Source organism: Boleophthalmus pectinirostris, unplaced genomic scaffold (assembly GCF_026225935.1).
Source record: "Boleophthalmus pectinirostris isolate CB_2022bp ecotype Guang Dong unplaced genomic scaffold, ASM2622593v1 HiC_scaffold_14, whole genome shotgun sequence".
Taxonomy (NCBI): Eukaryota; Metazoa; Chordata; class Actinopteri; order Gobiiformes; family Gobiidae; genus Boleophthalmus; species Boleophthalmus pectinirostris.
The window spans coordinates 28,770,796-28,789,398 of NW_026571047.1; the positions used below are offsets into that span (position 1 = coordinate 28,770,796).

At 37.7% G+C, this 18,603-nt stretch overlaps 1 protein-coding gene and 1 non-coding gene across 2 annotated transcripts in view; both read right to left on the reverse strand.

The window, feature by feature from the left end:
- Window positions 1-13,570, reverse strand: part of polr3e (polymerase (RNA) III (DNA directed) polypeptide E) — a 31,062-nt gene extending 17,492 nt beyond the window's left edge. Inside the window, exons 1-14 of the mRNA XM_020928165.2 lie at window positions 13,413-13,570; window positions 12,552-12,666; window positions 9,919-9,969; window positions 9,180-9,257; window positions 8,049-8,164; window positions 6,429-6,511; window positions 6,210-6,317; window positions 5,859-5,908; window positions 5,592-5,711; window positions 4,780-4,865; window positions 4,661-4,705; window positions 3,770-3,861; window positions 1,345-1,465; window positions 170-251 (exon numbers count right to left, since the gene is read on the reverse strand). Of these exons, the coding sequence (XP_020783824.2) occupies window positions 170-251; window positions 1,345-1,465; window positions 3,770-3,861; window positions 4,661-4,705; window positions 4,780-4,865; window positions 5,592-5,711; window positions 5,859-5,908; window positions 6,210-6,317; window positions 6,429-6,511; window positions 8,049-8,164; window positions 9,180-9,257; window positions 9,919-9,969; window positions 12,552-12,593 (1,074 nt within the window). The 5' untranslated portion in view covers window positions 12,594-12,666; window positions 13,413-13,570. The remainder of the gene's footprint in view (window positions 1-169; window positions 252-1,344; window positions 1,466-3,769; window positions 3,862-4,660; window positions 4,706-4,779; window positions 4,866-5,591; window positions 5,712-5,858; window positions 5,909-6,209; window positions 6,318-6,428; window positions 6,512-8,048; window positions 8,165-9,179; window positions 9,258-9,918; window positions 9,970-12,551; window positions 12,667-13,412) is intronic.
- Window positions 13,571-13,727: 157 nt separating this feature from the next.
- trnal-aag (transfer RNA leucine (anticodon AAG)) lies at window positions 13,728-13,809 on the reverse strand. Its single transcript has one exon. It is a non-coding gene; the product is annotated as a tRNA-Leu (tRNA).
- Between the last annotated feature and the right edge of the window lie 4,794 nt (window positions 13,810-18,603).

The following is an 18,603-nucleotide window of genomic DNA, read 5'->3' on the forward strand; positions in this document are numbered from 1 at the left end:
TGAATCATGGGATATGTAGTTCCCGATGTTCCCGATTGACAATAATAATAATAAAGCTGAACGTTTATATTGCACTCAGGGAATTGTGAGGAATAAAGATTACAATTTTTTTACTCATCTTCATCATTCTTTACATTTTTCTAGTGTTACTAAAGAAAAGGCAGGTTACCACAAAGTCTCTCCCTCGACAGAGCACTTCAGCCGGGACTCCGCTGTGAGCGCTGAAGGTGTTTTTGGGATACAACACGTCACTGAAAAGACAAAACGAGAATGACATTAAAAGACGATAAGAAGCTCAAAAACAGCCACCACTGTTTGCGTTTACTTTACATTCACTTTGTTTCATTAAAAGGGCCCATATCACGTTATTTTCTGATTTACTCCATGTTATAATGTTGTTTCCTCATCATAAACATATCTGGAGTTGTGTTTTGTTTCATTCACACACAAACTGAAAACTGAAAACACTATTACACCTTGTGATGTCATGTGGTAATACAAGTTAAACTCCACTGTGTTTTTAAACTCCACACACCTTCACTAGAATCATTTGGAAGATTCAGCCCTGGAATTGAAAATCTCTACTGACCTAAAGGTAAAATGTTGCGGTAGAGCTGCTCGATTATGGAAAAAAATCATTATCACGATTGTTTTGGTCAATATTGAAATACCGACTATTTAAACTATTATTTTTTAGTTACACGATGCATTTATTCAGCATTTCTCTGTCTCTCAGATAAAAACACTTTATTATTGATAATTTACACAAAACTTTCATATTGAAAATAAATATAGGCTACAAATATGAACCTTAGAGCTGTTTTGCGATATATAAAACATAAAATGAATAAAATATACTTTGAACATGAAATAAGGCAAAGAAAAACATAAATGTATATAAAATAAACTATATATCCAGCTGTTCTACGATCTCTATATTTAAAAAAAATATAATAAATACACTAATTTATATAAAAAGTTAAGATAAATAGTTTCAACTTGATTATGTGAGTTTGGAAATCGAAATCGCGATCAAAATTCAATTAACTGCACAGACTTGACTACATGACATCACAAGGTGGAACAGAGCATTTTGAGCTTTGGAGGTAAGCAGACTAATAACAAAAAATTATCAAACATGTGTGAATGAAACAAAACACAACACCTGGTCTGTTTTTGTTTTAACAAAGCTCACAACAGTCAGTTTTCTAGGTTGTGGTCTTTGTTGGTGAATTCATTTAGAGTAAAACGCAGAGCAAAAACAGGTGTGTTCGAATAATGTTTCAGGCAAATTATATTGCTGAGAGGTTTTGCATGTCTCCGGCATTTGGCCATTTGGCTCACCTCTTGACGACCCAGTTTCCCTGAACCAGCAGCGCCACCTGCTGGATGCACCGCAGCACTGCAGTGGAGTCTGTGCCCGAGGCCAGGAGCCCCATCAGGTTTGCAAAAGGCATCAACTTCACTTTAGAGAGAAAAGAAGTGACAGGGATTATAAAGCAAGTTAGGGACGTGACAATAACCGTATAATAAAAATATATTGAATTACAAGTCTCTTTGATTAGATTAAGAGTTATGGTGCAGCAAAAGACAGAGAAATACATAGACCATGATCCTTTGCTCCGTTTCAGTGTAAACTACATGAAGAAATAACAGTTCTAAGCATTTTTAAGTCTTAGTTCTTTCGATTAAAGGTTGTATGGAGGATTTTTTTTTGTTTCAAATTGTCAATGATAGATTATAGAGGTGCAGTAGCCTTGTAATTATGATGACCAAAAAAAAAGAGAATAAAAATTAATCAACTCTGGACGTGGTGGGGCTAAACATTTGCCAATAGATAACGACACTGCCTCGTTATCTGTGAGCTGACAGGCTGTCAATCAATCTCCCTACGTTTCTAGTGTAACTGACTTGCCTGCGCGCCGCCGGTACGTGGTTTACGTACGACTGTCACGCAGTCCACAGACGCAAGACGCACAGACGCTGTTTACTCCACCAACGCAGCAGTTCTTAGCGGCTTTTTTTGACCTATATCTTCCTCGCAGTTCGCATAAAGTTTGCTGCAATGGCGACAAGAATCCAGGAGCAGTTCGCCGCAAAAGAAAGTCCGTTTTTGAGGTCACTGAAAGAAGAAGACAAGGGGAAAAGCAGCGAAGCCAAACTAAGGTGATTCTTGAAGATTCATTCCAGCGATGGCGCAACTGAAGCAGACGCAGGGTCTAAAGACTGACGCACTGGTCCACAAATTACTCCTGGACAGGAAACTTCTGCTTATTATGAAAACGTACCTTATTTCCAAGAGCTAGACAAACATTTTTCAGGACACGAAAGCGATATCCTATGTCTGAAAACGTCATTTTCAAGGCAAAGAAAGAGTCCGCTTGCTGCTGCGTGTTGTAGCTAGTTCATTCGCACTGAATCTCCGCGCAACCTTCTCTGCACCCCTTTCCTGCTCCTGTCCCCGCTGCCCGATCCGCTCTTCCCCCTGCTCCTCACTTCTCTGGGCACGGAATCTCCGCGCACCGCTCCCCTCTCCTCTCTCCTCTCCTCTCTCCCTGCTCCGCTCTTCTCCCTCCTCCTCACTTCTCGTCCGCGCACGAAATGTCCGCACACCTGCTCCTCACTTCTCCGTCTTGCCTAACCAACACTGTAGTTAGTTGTTTACAAGTCATGTGCAGCTCACCGGCTGTAAACAAACCTGTTTCTGGCGTAAGGAGGAGGAGGCGTTTCTACGTAGGAGCTGTAGGGGAGGGGGGTGGTTTCACACATGCGCAACATTTGAAAAAGGACAAACAGTCGCTGGATTTCTCGTTCCTTGGAAAATCCTCTATACAACCTTTAAGTCTTGTCAAGGCATTTTAAGTGTAAAAAAGCAGCATATTCAGTTTTAGCCTCCACAAAATATCACAATAAATATGAAACTATCGTACCGAAAGATTTGGATATTGTTACATCCCTAATCATGAGCCTCCCCACCATATCGTGAGCTTTACCACGATATCGCAATAAATATCGTACTGTGAGGTTCATACCGTGATGGTATCATTATACCCCTAGTCAGTATTGATAATTTTAGTAGCAGCATTATTAGAGATGGGCAATATATCAGTTCCAGTATCAGTCAGTGTCCATCTGGGTCTTCGATATCAGTCAATATCGATACTCAATACTGATTTTAAAAGTAATAGAATATTCTGCAAATATTGATTTTCAGTCAGAGCAGTAGGAAAACATCAGATACTGGCCCAACCCTAAGTATAACCTTTTCTATTTTCTTAGTCGACTTATATTAGAAAATGATTACTTCTATTGTATACTGACATTTTCTATAAATACAGAACATTTTTAACTAAATAAAAGTTTGAAATAGTGACGGGACTTCATGCAAAGAGAATATTTACAGATAAAGAGTGTTAAGAATGAAAATCAGAAATGGTTTATTCCTTTTTGGTTTAAAAATGTGGCCATATTTGTTAAAAGATATTTTTTCTGTAATTGTATTTTAATCACAGTCATTATCTGGCCTGTACAAATAATTCAACTCTCGACTAGTCACAATTAAGCCAATTAATAGTTTAAGTCTTCGTCGTCCCTTATCAGTAATAAATCTGGAATTAGGACAGTTTTCTGAATTTTGTAAACACTGCCATTTTTTCTTTAATGTATAAAGCTGATCACTGCTCCTCACACACATTTATACCAGGGTTTTTGTTGACCAATTATTATCATGTTTTAGTTGTAAGAAAATGCTTTAATAAATCAGTCGTACCATTCTTCATGAGGGTCTTGACCTGTTCGGCGAGAGGCAGAGTCCGGAGCTGAGCCATCGAGAGGACGTTACTGGGACCAGTCGGCTGCACACTGCAAAAACAAAATATTAAGTTACACAGTCTAGTAAAAAGCAAAAAAATATATATAAACTACTGAAATTGCCTTTTAATATTTATTCCCTTATGATAAAACACAGACTTTGAATGGATGTAATGAAAATTCTTCATCTTAAGACACAGGTGTCAAACATAAGGCCCAGGGGCCGGATCCGGCCCTCCAAGACCTTTAATGTGGCCCTCGGCTGATTTTCTACTAAAATATTTTTTAATTATATTTTCTTTAAAATATTGTAATTTTCTGCGGTGCTTATCATAGCAGTGTCTCCAGCGTCTCTGTACGTGGCCCCTCCCACCAGAGCAGCACAAATGAAGACTTGTCTCTTTCCAAACGCTCTTAAAGGACGATCGTTTTGACTGTTGACCGTGACACCCTCATCAGAAAAATGTCAAAAATGAGAAAAGTGGAGCCGAGTGCAGGATTTTCCCCCCCCCCAAAAATTGACTTATTCCTATTTACATACAATTTAATGTTAAAACACTATGTTGAAATTGAATTTTTCTTAAAGTTTCAGGTTGTTCATAATATTATAATATTTTGTAAAAGAAAGAGTTCATCAATTAAAAAAGATTTCTGTAATAGATTTGTGTTTCTCTGCACAAATATTTGAACTTATTGTTATTTTTGGGGTTTATATGACATGAGTTTTCTGATCCGGCCCCTTTGGGATCAAAGTAGGTTGGATACGGCCCCCGGACCAAAATGAGTTTGACACCCCTGTCTTAAGACATCAAAACTGATGACATGATATATTTAAACAAACAATTCTTACACTTTCTCCTCTGCTTGTGGAGGCATCAGCATGGCCAAGTACTCTCTAAAAAGCAACACATATTTTTACATACATGGACAGTTGAAGTAATAATTTAACAAAGATTGCACTGGACTTACTTTGGAGTTTTGACCAGTTCTGAGTTTTGAGAAGAGTCCACAGACTGACAATACAGATACTGCCTTTCATGCTCTGAACGAGAATCCTGAAATGAAGATTAAAATCAGTAGTTATTAGATAAATCACATTATAATATATTTTCACAAGCTTTAAACACCACTAACTAAAATGATTAAAATCAATGATCAATGGAGTCTTTGTCTAATTATTTAACACTATTCACATTCAAACCATTCTCCCTTTTGTTTACACTGGGTCAGTGACATTTCACACCAAGTATCACTCCAAACCAGGTCTAAACTAGGTGTAAATTTGGTCTCAACCAGGTCTAACTTTGGTCTAAACCAGGTCTAAACCGGGTCTAAATTGGGTCCAAACCAGGTCTAAACCAGGACTAAACAAGGACTAAACAAGGACTAAACCAAAAGAGAACCAGGACTGAACCAGGGTCTAAATTAGTGATAAACCAGAACTCAGTACCAAACAAACCAGGTCCAAACCAGTTCCAAACCAAAATAGAACCAGGACTGAACCAGGGTCTAAATTAGGGATAAACCAGGTCCAAACCAGATTTAATCCAGATCTAAACCAGGTCTACATCAGGTCTAAACCAAAAGAGAACCAGGACTGAACCAGGGTCTAAATTAGGATTAAACTAGAACTCAATACCAAACAAACCAGGTCTAAACCAGGTCTAAACCAGGTCTAAACCAGGATCTAAACCAGGTCTAAACCAGGTCTACTCCAGGACTACTCCAGGACTACTCCAGGACTACTCATCAGTGATCGCTGCGTTGCTCTGAGGTCTGACCTTGATGCCGTGGTACCGCAGGTGGACCCAGGGCTCCTCAGCATGTTTCTTTTGGAGAAACTCGTACGACTGGATCCTCCTCTGACGCGCCTGCTCCGACTCAGGGCGAGCAAACCTCACCTGCAAAATAAAACGGACTCAATAAATGAAACAGAAACAGGTGGTGGACGCCCAGAGAAAGGTTAATTTGTTCCCTTTTTACAATAGTGCATATACAGAGAAATATTTATGCTTTCATTTTATTTATAATAAATCTTTGTGTTTTACCGTTATGGCCTTGGCCTCTTCCTCTGCCTCGTCTTGGGAAGAATCTCCACCTACAAAACAACATATTTATAAAACTATTAACTGTGGTACAGATCTCCTCAGGTGTATGTAGAAACACCTATGGAGTGTTTTGTGTATATTTTGTAAGATTTTTTGTTATTTAAATGTCCCACAGTAATCAAAAATTGTTTTAAGTTATGTGCATGAAAATATAATCCATAATATATAAATCTACTATCCATTTTTGTATGTGTATAGCGTTCACTGATGTTTTCTGCAAATACGTTGGGAGTAGAGGGACACGACTGAGAATCACCGATCTACATTAAAACCATTTTGAACAGAACCCACCCTCCTTCTCCGCCTCCCTCTCCCTGGTTTTGTTGTCGGCTTTGTCCAGGTAAGAAAAACTGGGCCTCATCTGAAGGATTCCAGTTAAAGGAGTGACGTGAAGTTCACCTGGGAAAGATACAAAAAAATATTCAGATTTATAGAGGCAACAAAAAGGTGAAAACGTGACTTGTGTAATATTAAATTTGTAGGAAAATAAAGTGTTTGAAATGAATGAACCTTTTCTAAACACGGCTGCTGCGTATCGAGACGTGTTGGTGGTGGCCTGGATGGAGGAAAAGGTCTGTTTGTCCATCATTTTCCTGAAAAAACAAACAACAAATAAATGCAAATGGCCACAACTGTATGCAGAGTTGTTATATTTACAAATGTGTGTATTGATTTATGGCCTAATCTAGCAAATCAGATGCACGGGGACAAACTAATTTAGATGTGGCTGCCATTCTGAACAAATACAGGGTGTCCCCAGGTTTGAATACCTCAAATTTAAGACCTTTTTAAGATCACTTAAATGAAAATTAAGACCAACATCACACCCATTATGCGGGCAAAAAACACCAGATCCAATTCTAATAATGACCAATCAAATACTATGTCTAGAATCTAAGACCCACTGTGGATTAAACCTACACTTCCCCATGATCCATCCAACGTCTCCCTCCACTCTGCTGATCGTTTACTCATTGCCGCCGCCGCCAGAAACCAAAGTATTGTTTGCGCAGACTCCAAATTAGACGTTCATTCACGTTATTGTTTTTTTTTTCCTCCCTCTCCTTAACATTGCACTGCAGCCCAGTTAAGTTTACCAAAAAACAGGATAATGAAATTTAAGAAAATTTGTGAAAAAATAAGACTTGGCCAACATAATTTAAAGACTTTTTAAGACTTTAAAAACCCTGCCTGAAATGACTTCTGCCCCACAACCAAAAACACAAATACATTAAAGTTCATAAAGCATTCCCACGCTTTAAAATTTCAAAACTTTTTCATGACTTTTTCATGACCTAAAGTGAATTTTCCATGACTTTACGGCACCTACATGTGTAGAATTGATCAGACTTTTAGGGCTAAACATGAAATGTTAACTTTTCCACTCTCCTTATGGTTTGGTATTATAGTTTTTTAACATTTAAAATACTGTCAGTGCATTTATTGTCGTCCCTTTTAAACAAAAGGCACAGACGTTCAGAAATAATCAGAAAAGCCTCATGAGAACTTAACAGAACGCTGTAGTTGCTTGAAAGAGATACTAAAATTCCATGACTTTTCCAGGAACCAGGACTGAACCAGGGTCTAAATTAGGAATAAATCAGAACTCAATACCAAACCAGGTCTAAACCAGGTCCTGGAAAATTATATTTTCAATTTCCACGACTTTTCCACAATTCTATGACCGTGGGAACCATGTTCATATAACGAGTTAACTACATTTTAGTGAAATGTGTAGTCGAACATAATTTTACTAGCTTCCCCTAGTTAATTTTGGTGTTAACTTTATAATTTGCCTTCCTGGTTGGACACGGGCAGCAGATAAGACGTATGTAGGGGTAATCTCATAACTTTTACCTGTTACTGCAACCAAAATGTTAAAAGAGGTTTTCTTGAATAATGTAAAAAAAAACAAAACACCCCAGGTACAACCACACTAAATTAATGAATAATTAAAAGGTGTTCATGAGTGTCACACCCAAAGACACATGATATATTAATTGCCTTTTTGCTTGTACCATTTTAAGATAAAAAGATTAATGTAAACCAACCAGTGAATAAAGGCCTCAGTTTTCTGCAACAACTTATAAACTCATTTAATTTCAAATAAATGTGAAATATTAAACGTACACCGAGTATGTGTTGCTTTCGTCGTATGAGGTTCCGTCCACATTCAGAGCGATCTGTTCTCCTTTACTGCGGCAGTAGTTTGGGCTCATCGTGTCCATGGCCATCTCCAGCTCCAACTGAAAACAAATTACAACTTTTAATTTCATGCTTACCTGTAGTGTATATGCACTACCAAAACTACCAAAAGTTTGGACACACCCTCTAATTCAATGTTTTTTTCCTCTTTATATTTACTACTTTTCTACATTTCATGACTACATGACGTTAAATACGTGGAAAGAATGTGGTTTGTAGTCAATAAAAAAAATGAAGTAACTCAATAAAATAAAGTACCATATTTTTTGGACTATAAGCCGCTCTTTTTTTCATGGTTTGGGTGTTTCCTGCGACTTATATATTAAAATTTTCACACTGAAGCCTCGAGAGGCTCTAGTCGTGGAGTCATGGAGTTGCTCAGAAGTGACACCGAGGATGAAGAATTAATGGATTTAGTGATTTGGAGAGAGATGGAGAGTTTGTTAAACTTGTTCTGTTCTGTTGTTTATGTTATAGTTTATCTGAAGAACTGTTCATATGTGACGTTAACAGTCTGTTGTTCTCTGTTCTGTTGTTTTTACTAGAACTTGACTTTCAAAATAAAATGTCGGTTCCTGGTCTCTGATTTTATTAAATATATTTTGCCCGAAAAGTGTGACTTATATATGTTTTTTTTCTTCTTCATTGTGCATTTTTTGGTTGGTGCGACTTATACTCCAAAAAATATGGTAGCTACCCTTTGCTTTGTCTACAGTGCTGCAAACCTTTGGTCTTCTCTCAATGAGCTTCATGATGAATTCACATGAAATGGTTTTGACTTCACAGCTGTGCCTTGTCAGGAATGAGAAATACCAAAAGTGCAAAGCAGTGATCAAAGCAAAGGGTGGATTTAAACACAATTAAAAAAAAAACCTCCCGAGTTATTTTTAGCTTATTTTTGTTTACTACATTCCATATGAGTTCATTCATAGCTGTGACGCCTTCAGTGTAAATCTACAGTGTAAATAGTGAAGAAAATAAAGAAAGAACAAAACTGAAAAAGTATATGAATGCATGAATGTATGTACTGTATGTTTCTTCTTCGTGACTTCTTACCCGTTGCTGTTTCGGTTTGATTTTGGCACCAAGGTGATTGACGTCATCATAGTTCATGGAGGAGGGCCTGACCGGGTACTGTGTGAAACAAACACAACGGATCTGGTTTAATCTCAGGACAAAAGCCAAAGACACAGAAGGACTGACGTTTTTTCTGTGACTAAGGTGGCACTGAGGGCACCGGTAATTCATATTAAAAGCATCTGAGAGCAGAAATGTCAGCTAAAGACCAAATGTAACTGTAAAGTAGGACTAGTAATTATTTTAGAAGTCAAAAGTTTGCAATATTTTTTCTACACTGACATTTTAAAAATACAGTTTTAACCAAATCAGGATTAAAATATGGTGACTGAAGGCTTCTAGATAGAGAATATTTATGATTAAAGAGCATTATTGATTGAAAATCTGAAATCGTTTATTCTTTTTTTTGACATTTTGATTTTATAATGCCACTGCAGTTGAGCCTGTATAATCCAAATAAAAATACTAGTCAATTATTACATTATCTGGTCATATATTTCAACAATTATTAGTCTTAATTATTCAATTTTCTCCTCAGTCTTTATAGTTTTTAAAAGCACAATACAAAAATACACAATTAAAAAGCAAAAAGTGTTGTTTTTCATACAAATTTTCTGCCTAATTTGAGTGTGGGGGAGAATATTGGACAATAAAGGGGCCATTAGTCTACTACACAAGCAAGATAATGTCATAGAGATTGAATAAAATAAATACGTACCTGAAGAAGATAGAGGTTTTCGGCCAGACTTTTGGCGAGATAAACATCGATCTAAATAAATAAAAACAAAAAAAGTTTAAAAATGACTTGTAATATTCTAGTGAAAGGCTACAACATCTATTTAAGGTAATGGAGTAACTGTGAAAGCTGGATAAGTAAATGCACAACAATTAGGGGTGTGCAAAAATATCAAAATATCGGTATATCGTATCGTTTAATGTGATGATACAGTATCGATATCGCGAGCTGCTGTATCAATATATCACCAAGAGGATTTTTGGGTATATTTTACTAAATTATTTTGTTACAGCTACAGTTTTGTTGCTTGTTTAGAGGAAGAAAACTCATTTGTGTGACACATTTGACAGTTTTGATGATTATACTGTTTGTGTTTCTTATGAACTTTGCAGAAGAAGTGGTTAACAAAGACTTTCAGTATCACAGCCATGATTAGCAATTTATTTTTTTTTTAAACTATATATTTTGAAATATATAATAATCGTGTTGAATCGAAAGTTCACTGTATTGAGGTATGTATCGTATCAGCAACTTATTACTTAATGATACCAACCCTTGTAATAATGGTAAAATTGTAAAACTAACAAATTACAAAACAAAATGCATTCCTTCCTAGTTTGTCTTTTACTGTGTCCAAAAGTTTTCGTAATCCTAACCTACTGAAATATTTAACAAAACCCGTTTCTACATAACTGCTTGCTGAGACAGATAAACGGCCTAGACTTACTTTGTTACGCTGTATTTTGTTCACAAACAAAGACAAAAGTAACAGTAATTTTCATGGTATCTCTTTGTCCGACCACGAACTGCGATTACGAGGTTAATTTGGTTAGAGCTCGACTGTCTGGTCCGGAGAGACGGAAGTGACCGTGTAGTTCTTGTTGTGTTTGCTTCTGTTGCTATGGACAAGCCTAAATTATGAGTTTTATTTTATGGTCGATATAAGGCTAGTGGGTGATAAGTACTTTTTTTTTTAAAAGATACTTCTCCTAACATGTAAACTAAACCATAACATTTTACAAACCCTAACCTTACTGGTAGATAGAGACATGCACATCCAATAAACGTTGTGATTGTATGCTGGGTCCAAAGACAGAAATTACATTAAAATAAAAAATTTGGGAGCTTCTAAGAACTGCAGTGTGGATTTCTTTCTTCTTTTGCACTAACCCTAACCTTAACCATTTCCCTCACCTGAACATACACTGCCAAAACTAAAATCTAGCCAAGTTAAGATGACTTGAATTAAGAAAGTTTTGTCATGATTTGAGTAAGCAAGAAAAATGATCTGCGAATAGAATACGACTTTTTGTACTAAAAATATGAAAATACATCAAATCAAATTATATTTATAGAGTGCTCTTCATTTAAAAATGCAACACAAAACACACAACTGAAATATACAACTCTTTGCGCTTAAAATAATAATCGCAATCAAATGTTGCTTGAATTAAGAAAAACACACTTATTCCATTGGTAGATGATTTTACTATTTCAAGTTGAATCTGCCCAAATAAAGTAAAATGCTTTTAATTTAGGTCTTTGTAACTTACCTAGATATAGCTTTTTGCAGTGTAACCCTAACCCTAACCTTAACCAAAACAGTTTTCTAAAAAAATAAAAAATAAAATACCCCTCTTCATAATTTCATCATTTTGAATTAGAGCTCGGCAATATGGACAAAAAATAAAATCTCTTTTTTTGCACACACTGGACAATTACGATTTTAACTGAAGTCAGAGCAGAGACTGTACTTTCAAATGGAAGAAGCTCTCCACATTTCCTTTTTTCATTCTAATCACATCCTATTATTTAAGACGTTGTAAACTTAAACCTTACATTTTGTATAGATATCTAATTGTAACTGCACAATAACTCTGCAGTGCAAGTAAGAAAATCAGGAGTAAACTTGTTTAAAAGGTGCATTGTGTAACTTTTCTGGTGAACGGTACTTCAAAAGCTTTGACTTGTACATAAACATTTATATAATTATGCCTTATTGACACCAATTTCTTGCTACTTATTTAGAATTTATTATTACCATTTATACTTTTTACTCTTTGTTATTATATTATATTGTGAAGCCTGAGTTACTGTGTCCAAGTAATTTCCCTTGTGGATCAAGAAAGTTTGTTTAACTCTAACTCCAAGATGTTATTGCTTTGTCTGGAATGTTTCACAGTCTGATATTAAACCTTTCTATCTTCATGGAGACCAAACCAGGCCAAGTTACAGGTCAATTCTGTGGAGAGGTGACCCCACTCACAGTCAGAATACCAGTTTTTCTTGGTATTTTTGAGCGATATTTAAATACATGTAAGAGCTGTTTAATCATCAATTCATCATGTTGAACACTACAGGCAGAGCAATGACATATCCAAAGAAAAAAAGCAGGTGACAGACCATCCACTAGAAAAGTTACACAGTGCACCTTTAATAATACTTTTTCATGAATGACTGAAACCCTGAATTAATCAATTATTTGCCCAACCCTATTCAACACTCTGGCATTAACCTTTTACCTTTAAAAATTACTACACACACTACAACACTGTCGACATTTACACGTGACTTCACACAGGTAATTGTATTTATAATTACATTAAATTACACACCTCTTCTATAATGGGGTCGTCATCATCTCCACTGGCCATCATGACAACCGTGGACTCACAAACCAAACCACGGGAAGGAGGAGAAGTGGCCGGCAGCAGATCTCAGGGACCTAACCTGGAAACACGGAAGGAAAAAACACAGAATTAGTGACAAACTTTTGGATAATTCCCATGTTTCTGAGCAAGTTTGGATAGATAAAAAAAAAAAAAAAAAACCTGCACCATGACATCACCATTTGCATTGTAGTGATTCAGCAGATACTCCAGGCCTACTCTGAAGAAAGCTGAGGGTTTAAAGGCAAAAAAATAAATGCTTTTTGATGTGATCTGTACCCTGGACTTGCAAACTAGTGAGTTTCTGATAAGATAATGCAAATCTATCAGCTGATGCTAAAGTGGTGGAGCTAATTAACCAGGTAAAAGGCATGATGCAATTTAAAGGACTGCTCACGTGTTAAACTTAATGTAACACGTTATAACACACCCAAAACAATAGATTAACAATTTGGACTAACATTAGAGCACGATTTAAGCGCGGAAACAGCTGATTTTATGTGAAAGTGTGTTACTTTGGCCACTAGCATCACACCGGTTCACATTGACTAGGCCTTCTTTAGTCAATGTACGGTTTTTGACTCATTTAAAAGGCAAATATAAAGTGTTTAATCGCGCTGCTATTAGATCTACAACTAAATGCGTGCTACGATTAAGCAAAAACGTGACTGTCAAGCGAAAAAGATGGGAATAGTCAGCACCTAGCGTTAGCATTAGCTCCGGATGCTAAGAAACACATGCCAGGCTAAATGAGCAAGAAAGACACAATAGCGTGAAATAAAGGAGGTTTTTGGGTTGTTTTTGCACCTGCACACTTCGCGGGACACCGGTGGCTATCTCATCCGCGTCGGGTCGGTGTCACGGCGGCTTCTGGTCGGTGTCTGTGCCCGCGGGGACTAGCACATCTGAGTTTCTGTGAAGTGTTGACTGCTTCAAAACACGTGGGGAGGAGCTCGTGCCCACAATTCAAAGCGCTGAACAGATTTTTTTTTTTTTTTTTTAGGGGTCAACTTTACATTTTTGTGAGTCAGTTTTTTCAAGAACAAGCCACAACCCGCTGGGAGAGTCAGTATCCCAGTATTGGCTTTGTTATTTTGTGTTTTCAGCCCCAAAATGTTTTCCTGGCAGCGGTGGGATTCGAACCCACGCCATCGAAATGACTGGAGCCTTAATCCAGCGCCTTAGACCGCTCGGCCACGCTACCTTACGTTCTAATTAAAATATGCAAATTTGTTTACGCAAAAAAATACGAGCTTTAAAATATGTTGTTTACGTTCTTGGGTGCAAACTAGCAGCAAATGCGCGCAACAACTAAAAACTCACATGCGGAATTTGATCAAACCTGGCAACAAGCTGCAGTTTTACAGAAAATTTTGATGTGAATAAAATAGTACAAAAGTTACAATGATGGTACAAAGAAGCAGTGAGATAATTAGAAGTGTAGTTTTGCAGTTGAACCACCAGATGGCGTAGTTGTCACACAAATGAGTCAGATTCGTTTGCGTGTGCGGCGTCTCTGCCCTCTGCTGGACACAAGTGGGATTGACTCTGTGTGAAGCCCATAGACCAGGGGGTCAAACTCATTTTGGTCCCGGGGCCGTATCCGGCCTACTTTGATCTCAAAGGGGCCGGATCAGAAAACTCATGGCATATAAACCCCCAAAATAGCAATAAGTTCAAATATTTGTGCAGAGAAACGCAAATCTATTGCAGAAATCTTTTTTAATTGATGACGTTTTTTTTTTTTTTTTTTTTTTTTTTTACAAAATATTAGAATTTTATGAACAACCTGAAACTTTAAGAAAAATGCAATTTCAACACAATGTTTTAACATTAACTTGTATGCAAATAGGAATAAGTCCATTTTACTTGGAAAATCCTGCACTTGGCGTCCACTTTTCTCATTTTTGACATTTTGCTGATGAGGTCAAAATGATCGTCCTTTAAGAGCATTTGGAAAGAGACAAGTATTCATTTGTGCTGCTCTTGGTGGGAGGGGCCACGCACAGAGGCACTGGAGACACTGCTGTGCTAAGCAACGCAGAAAATTACCAATATTTTAATAGAAAATATAATGAAAATATTTTAGTAGAAAATCAGCCGAGGGCCAGATTAAAGGTCTTGGAGGGCCGGATCCAGCCCCGGGCCTTATGTTTGACACCTGTGCCATAGACCGTCTGTGATAGGCAATTATTGGGCAATTATTTTTTCCATGGGGCCACATGAGAAACAGAAAATATTGTGAAGGGCCGGGCCAAAATGCTTAACTAATTTCTGCATAATAATAATTGCATTTCTTTATAAAAAAAGCAGTAAATGTCATTGTTTTGACGAGCTTGTAACGCTGGTAATGAGTTTATGTTGTGACTAAGCAATGAAAAAGTGAGGTTGCCTTAGAAAAAATGTGATTAAAAAACACTTCTAAAATAAAAGCAATACAGCTTTAGTCCATGCACGAGGTAAAATGATAAAATATGTTTATTTTGTAATTCCAAAAGCGCTTAAACGGGCCGGTCAGAGTCAACCAAAGGGCCGTATGTGACCAGGAGCTGGACAATGCCCAACTCTGGTCTGTGGTGAGGCCTCGTGACCATAGACCAGAGATGGGAACAAGTCTTTGTTTTGCAAAGTAAGTCTCAAGTCTTTAACCTCAAGTTCGAGTCAAGTCCCAAGTCAAATACAGGCAAGTCCAAGTCGAGGCTCGAGTCAGTAGCCCATAAGTCCATGTCAAGTCCAAGTCGTCTGCTTTGAGCTTCAAGTCATTTCAAGTCATTTCAAGTCTTTAAACCAAAGCTTAGATTTTTGCAATTTATATGAATTTTAAATTAAATTGCACTTAAAATATCATAGTATATTTGTATATGAGTATTTTTAGAGTATGTAAGAGTTGTAGAATTTAATTTACGGTAGTTCATGTTTCCTTTATAAATGTCTTAATAAGATCTTAGTGTGAATCATTACGGTCAGAATAGAAAGAATTCAGATTTAAAAGTGCCTCTTAAGTCTTCTCAAGTCACAAGCCTCAAGTCGGAGTCAAGTCCCAAGTCACTGACCTTCAAGTCCAAGTTGAGTCCCAAGTCTATGTCCATTTTATCAAGTCAAGTCTCAAGTCCTAAAAATAGTGACTCAAGTTTGACTCGAGTCCAAATCACGACTTTCAATCCCAACCTCTGCCATAAACTGTATATAAAAAAATAAAAAATATGTATTAAAAATCATATATATGGTCTATTCTTGTGATAAATGAATAAACAATTAAAAACTATAAACAGAATAATAAAAGTAGATCTGCGGTCTCGACTGCAACACCAGCTCTGCCCTCATTTCAACCACAGTTTCAAATGTCTGTATTGTTCATCAGCGAGTACAAATCTGTCTCTATACACAACATGCAGACTATATTCCACTCGTAAGAACAGAAATAAAAAAGCATAATAAAATATTTTAAAAGTGACATAATTTATTAACTGGGCAAATTTGGCTCTTTATTTTCGCAACAATGCAGGCCAGTGTTGAGATGACGTTTTTGTAGCCCCGAGAGTCAAATGTCTGAGAGCTTCATAACGTCACATGTAATTTGATAAATGGTTTTGAATTCTGTGGGTCTTTTCTATCACAGTTTACAGGCTCGGCACAAAAGACCCACTGTAACTATTGGACTGGCAAAGAAACCATGTTATAAAGTTATATTCTGTGTTATTTGAATTCTTAAAAATAGATACGAGATGTGTTTTATCAACCATGTTTTATTTAATTACATTGACATTCTGAAAGCTATTGACATGACATTAATACAAGTCAAATAAAACGAGGGAATTGTTCTCAAATTAAAAAAAATAAAAGTTCCTCTATGAATCTTTGTCATGCAGATGGAAAGTATCTTGGAGCTAAATCCGGAGCAGAGCAGCTTTTGTCTTTTCTGTGCACTGTCCTTGTTTTTAATAAGTAAAAGTACAGACACAGGAGCAAAAAAATATTCAAGTAAAAGTATCACCTAAACAAATACTTAAAGCTACCATCTGTAATAAGAATGGCTGACCCGTCCCTGTTGTATTCTCACACACCACCACTAGATCTTGTTGACGTTACTGCAGTTTGATGGTGTGTCGGCTTTGGCCTGACGGAAGAAGAACAGAGAGTAAAAGTGAGACTGAACAATGCCAGGAGAGACGCCATCTACTGGAAGAAAAAAATTAATAAACTTATGAATGGTAGCTTTAAGCAATGTATAAATACTAGGGGAGTAACGGCACACAAAAATCACGGTTCAGTATTTACATCGGTTTTGAGGTCACAGTTTGGTTCAATTTTTGATAAAGTATGGGAACAAAATGCAGAACTATTTGTTGTTTATTTATTTATTTATTTTTTAATGAGACAGGGACAGTGCACCATTTACATTAACCTCAACAGGAGAGCTGCATTGTACCAGGTTGTAGCACCAGTGCTGATTTCCACCTGTTGTCCCTGGACAGGTTCATTGATTGATTGTATTTAATTGACCTTACCTGTCAACTGTTCTTATTTATGTGTTTATTAAACCAACAATTAGTTTTAACATTAAACAAATGGGAAAATAAAATAAATGCTAAGTGCTGCTTGGTAATACTAATGAGTTAAATACATATTTTTTTTTCAAATAAGCCACAAATGTATGAAATATTATAAAAAAAATAAATCCCTTTTAAACAGTAAACAAAACTTTTCAAAAAGTAAAGTGCAGCACTAACAGTTCCAGCATGAAGTTTTACTCAGTCTTCATGTTTTTGACCAGAAAAAACATCTTGTCCACACTGTCTGTAGTAAGTGCAGATCTGCTGCAGGTACAATGCCCCCAGTGACTGAAAATCGGAAAAGCGCGACGACCGTAGTTTTGTGAAGATTCACGTGGTTCGGAGGGACATAGTCAAGGCGAGGGGCAATTGTTGTCAAGGCGGCTGCCCTAACTATAAAGCGCTGCTGGAAACACTGACATCCCAATTACAGACGAGTTCCTTTGTGAACATTAAAGAGCCGAGCCTCTGTGTAGCTGCACATGTAGTGGTGGAATGTAAACGCACACAAATTGAGCGAACTCACTCGTGCGCAGCCCTGCACCGAACCAAACATCCCCTAATGAAACGCGTTTGGGGGGCGCGTTTTGCTTTTTGAATAAAAAAAGCGTCAAAAAAACGCCTTGACGCCTCTATTTGGACGCCTTTGCATTTGAGTTTAGACGCCCCCGACGCGCATCTTTGACGCCGTGGACGAACGGGACAAAAATACTTGACGCGCGTCCGTTGCCCTGGAAACAAGAGCCCGGTTCCGCTCTTTTCCCGAAAACAATGTCAGACCAGACTGAGAGAGTTTTTTATGACATAAAAATCAAAGGAGGAGATCGGGTCGACGATGGGGCGTATATATATTTCTACTCCGCTAATGACACTGGACAGTCCCGGTCTAGTCCTGGTCTAATACCGGTCTGGTCCTGGTCTATCACGGTCTAGTCCCGGTCTAGTCCTGGTCTAATCACGGTCTAGTCCCGTCTAGTCCTTGTTTAGTCTCGGTCTAGTCTCGGTCTAGTCCTGGTTTGGTCCTGGTCCGGCCTGGTGTATTCCTCGCGATCGGCTCGGTGATTATGGCGTATATATTTATTCTCCGCTCATGTTTGTGGTTCTCGTTCTGGTTCTCGGGTCTTTCTTCCTGATAATAACGTCGCTTCTCTGGATACTCCTCCCTGATTGGTTGACGCGGCGCGTCTGACGCGAAAAGTTCAGCATTTTCAACTTCTTGACGCTGACGCCTTGGACGCGCGTCTTGGCCGCTGACGCCAAAACGCTGAAGACGCGCCGCGCTGACGCCAGATTCGCGCCGCGCTGACGCCGAAAACGCGCCGCAAAAACGCAGGACGCTCTAGTCGCGCGTCCACATAGACTTTACATAGAAAGTGCAGCCGACAGCAGCCGACAGCATGAAGCCCAATAAATTAAGGCGTCACTTAAATACATTACACCCCAAT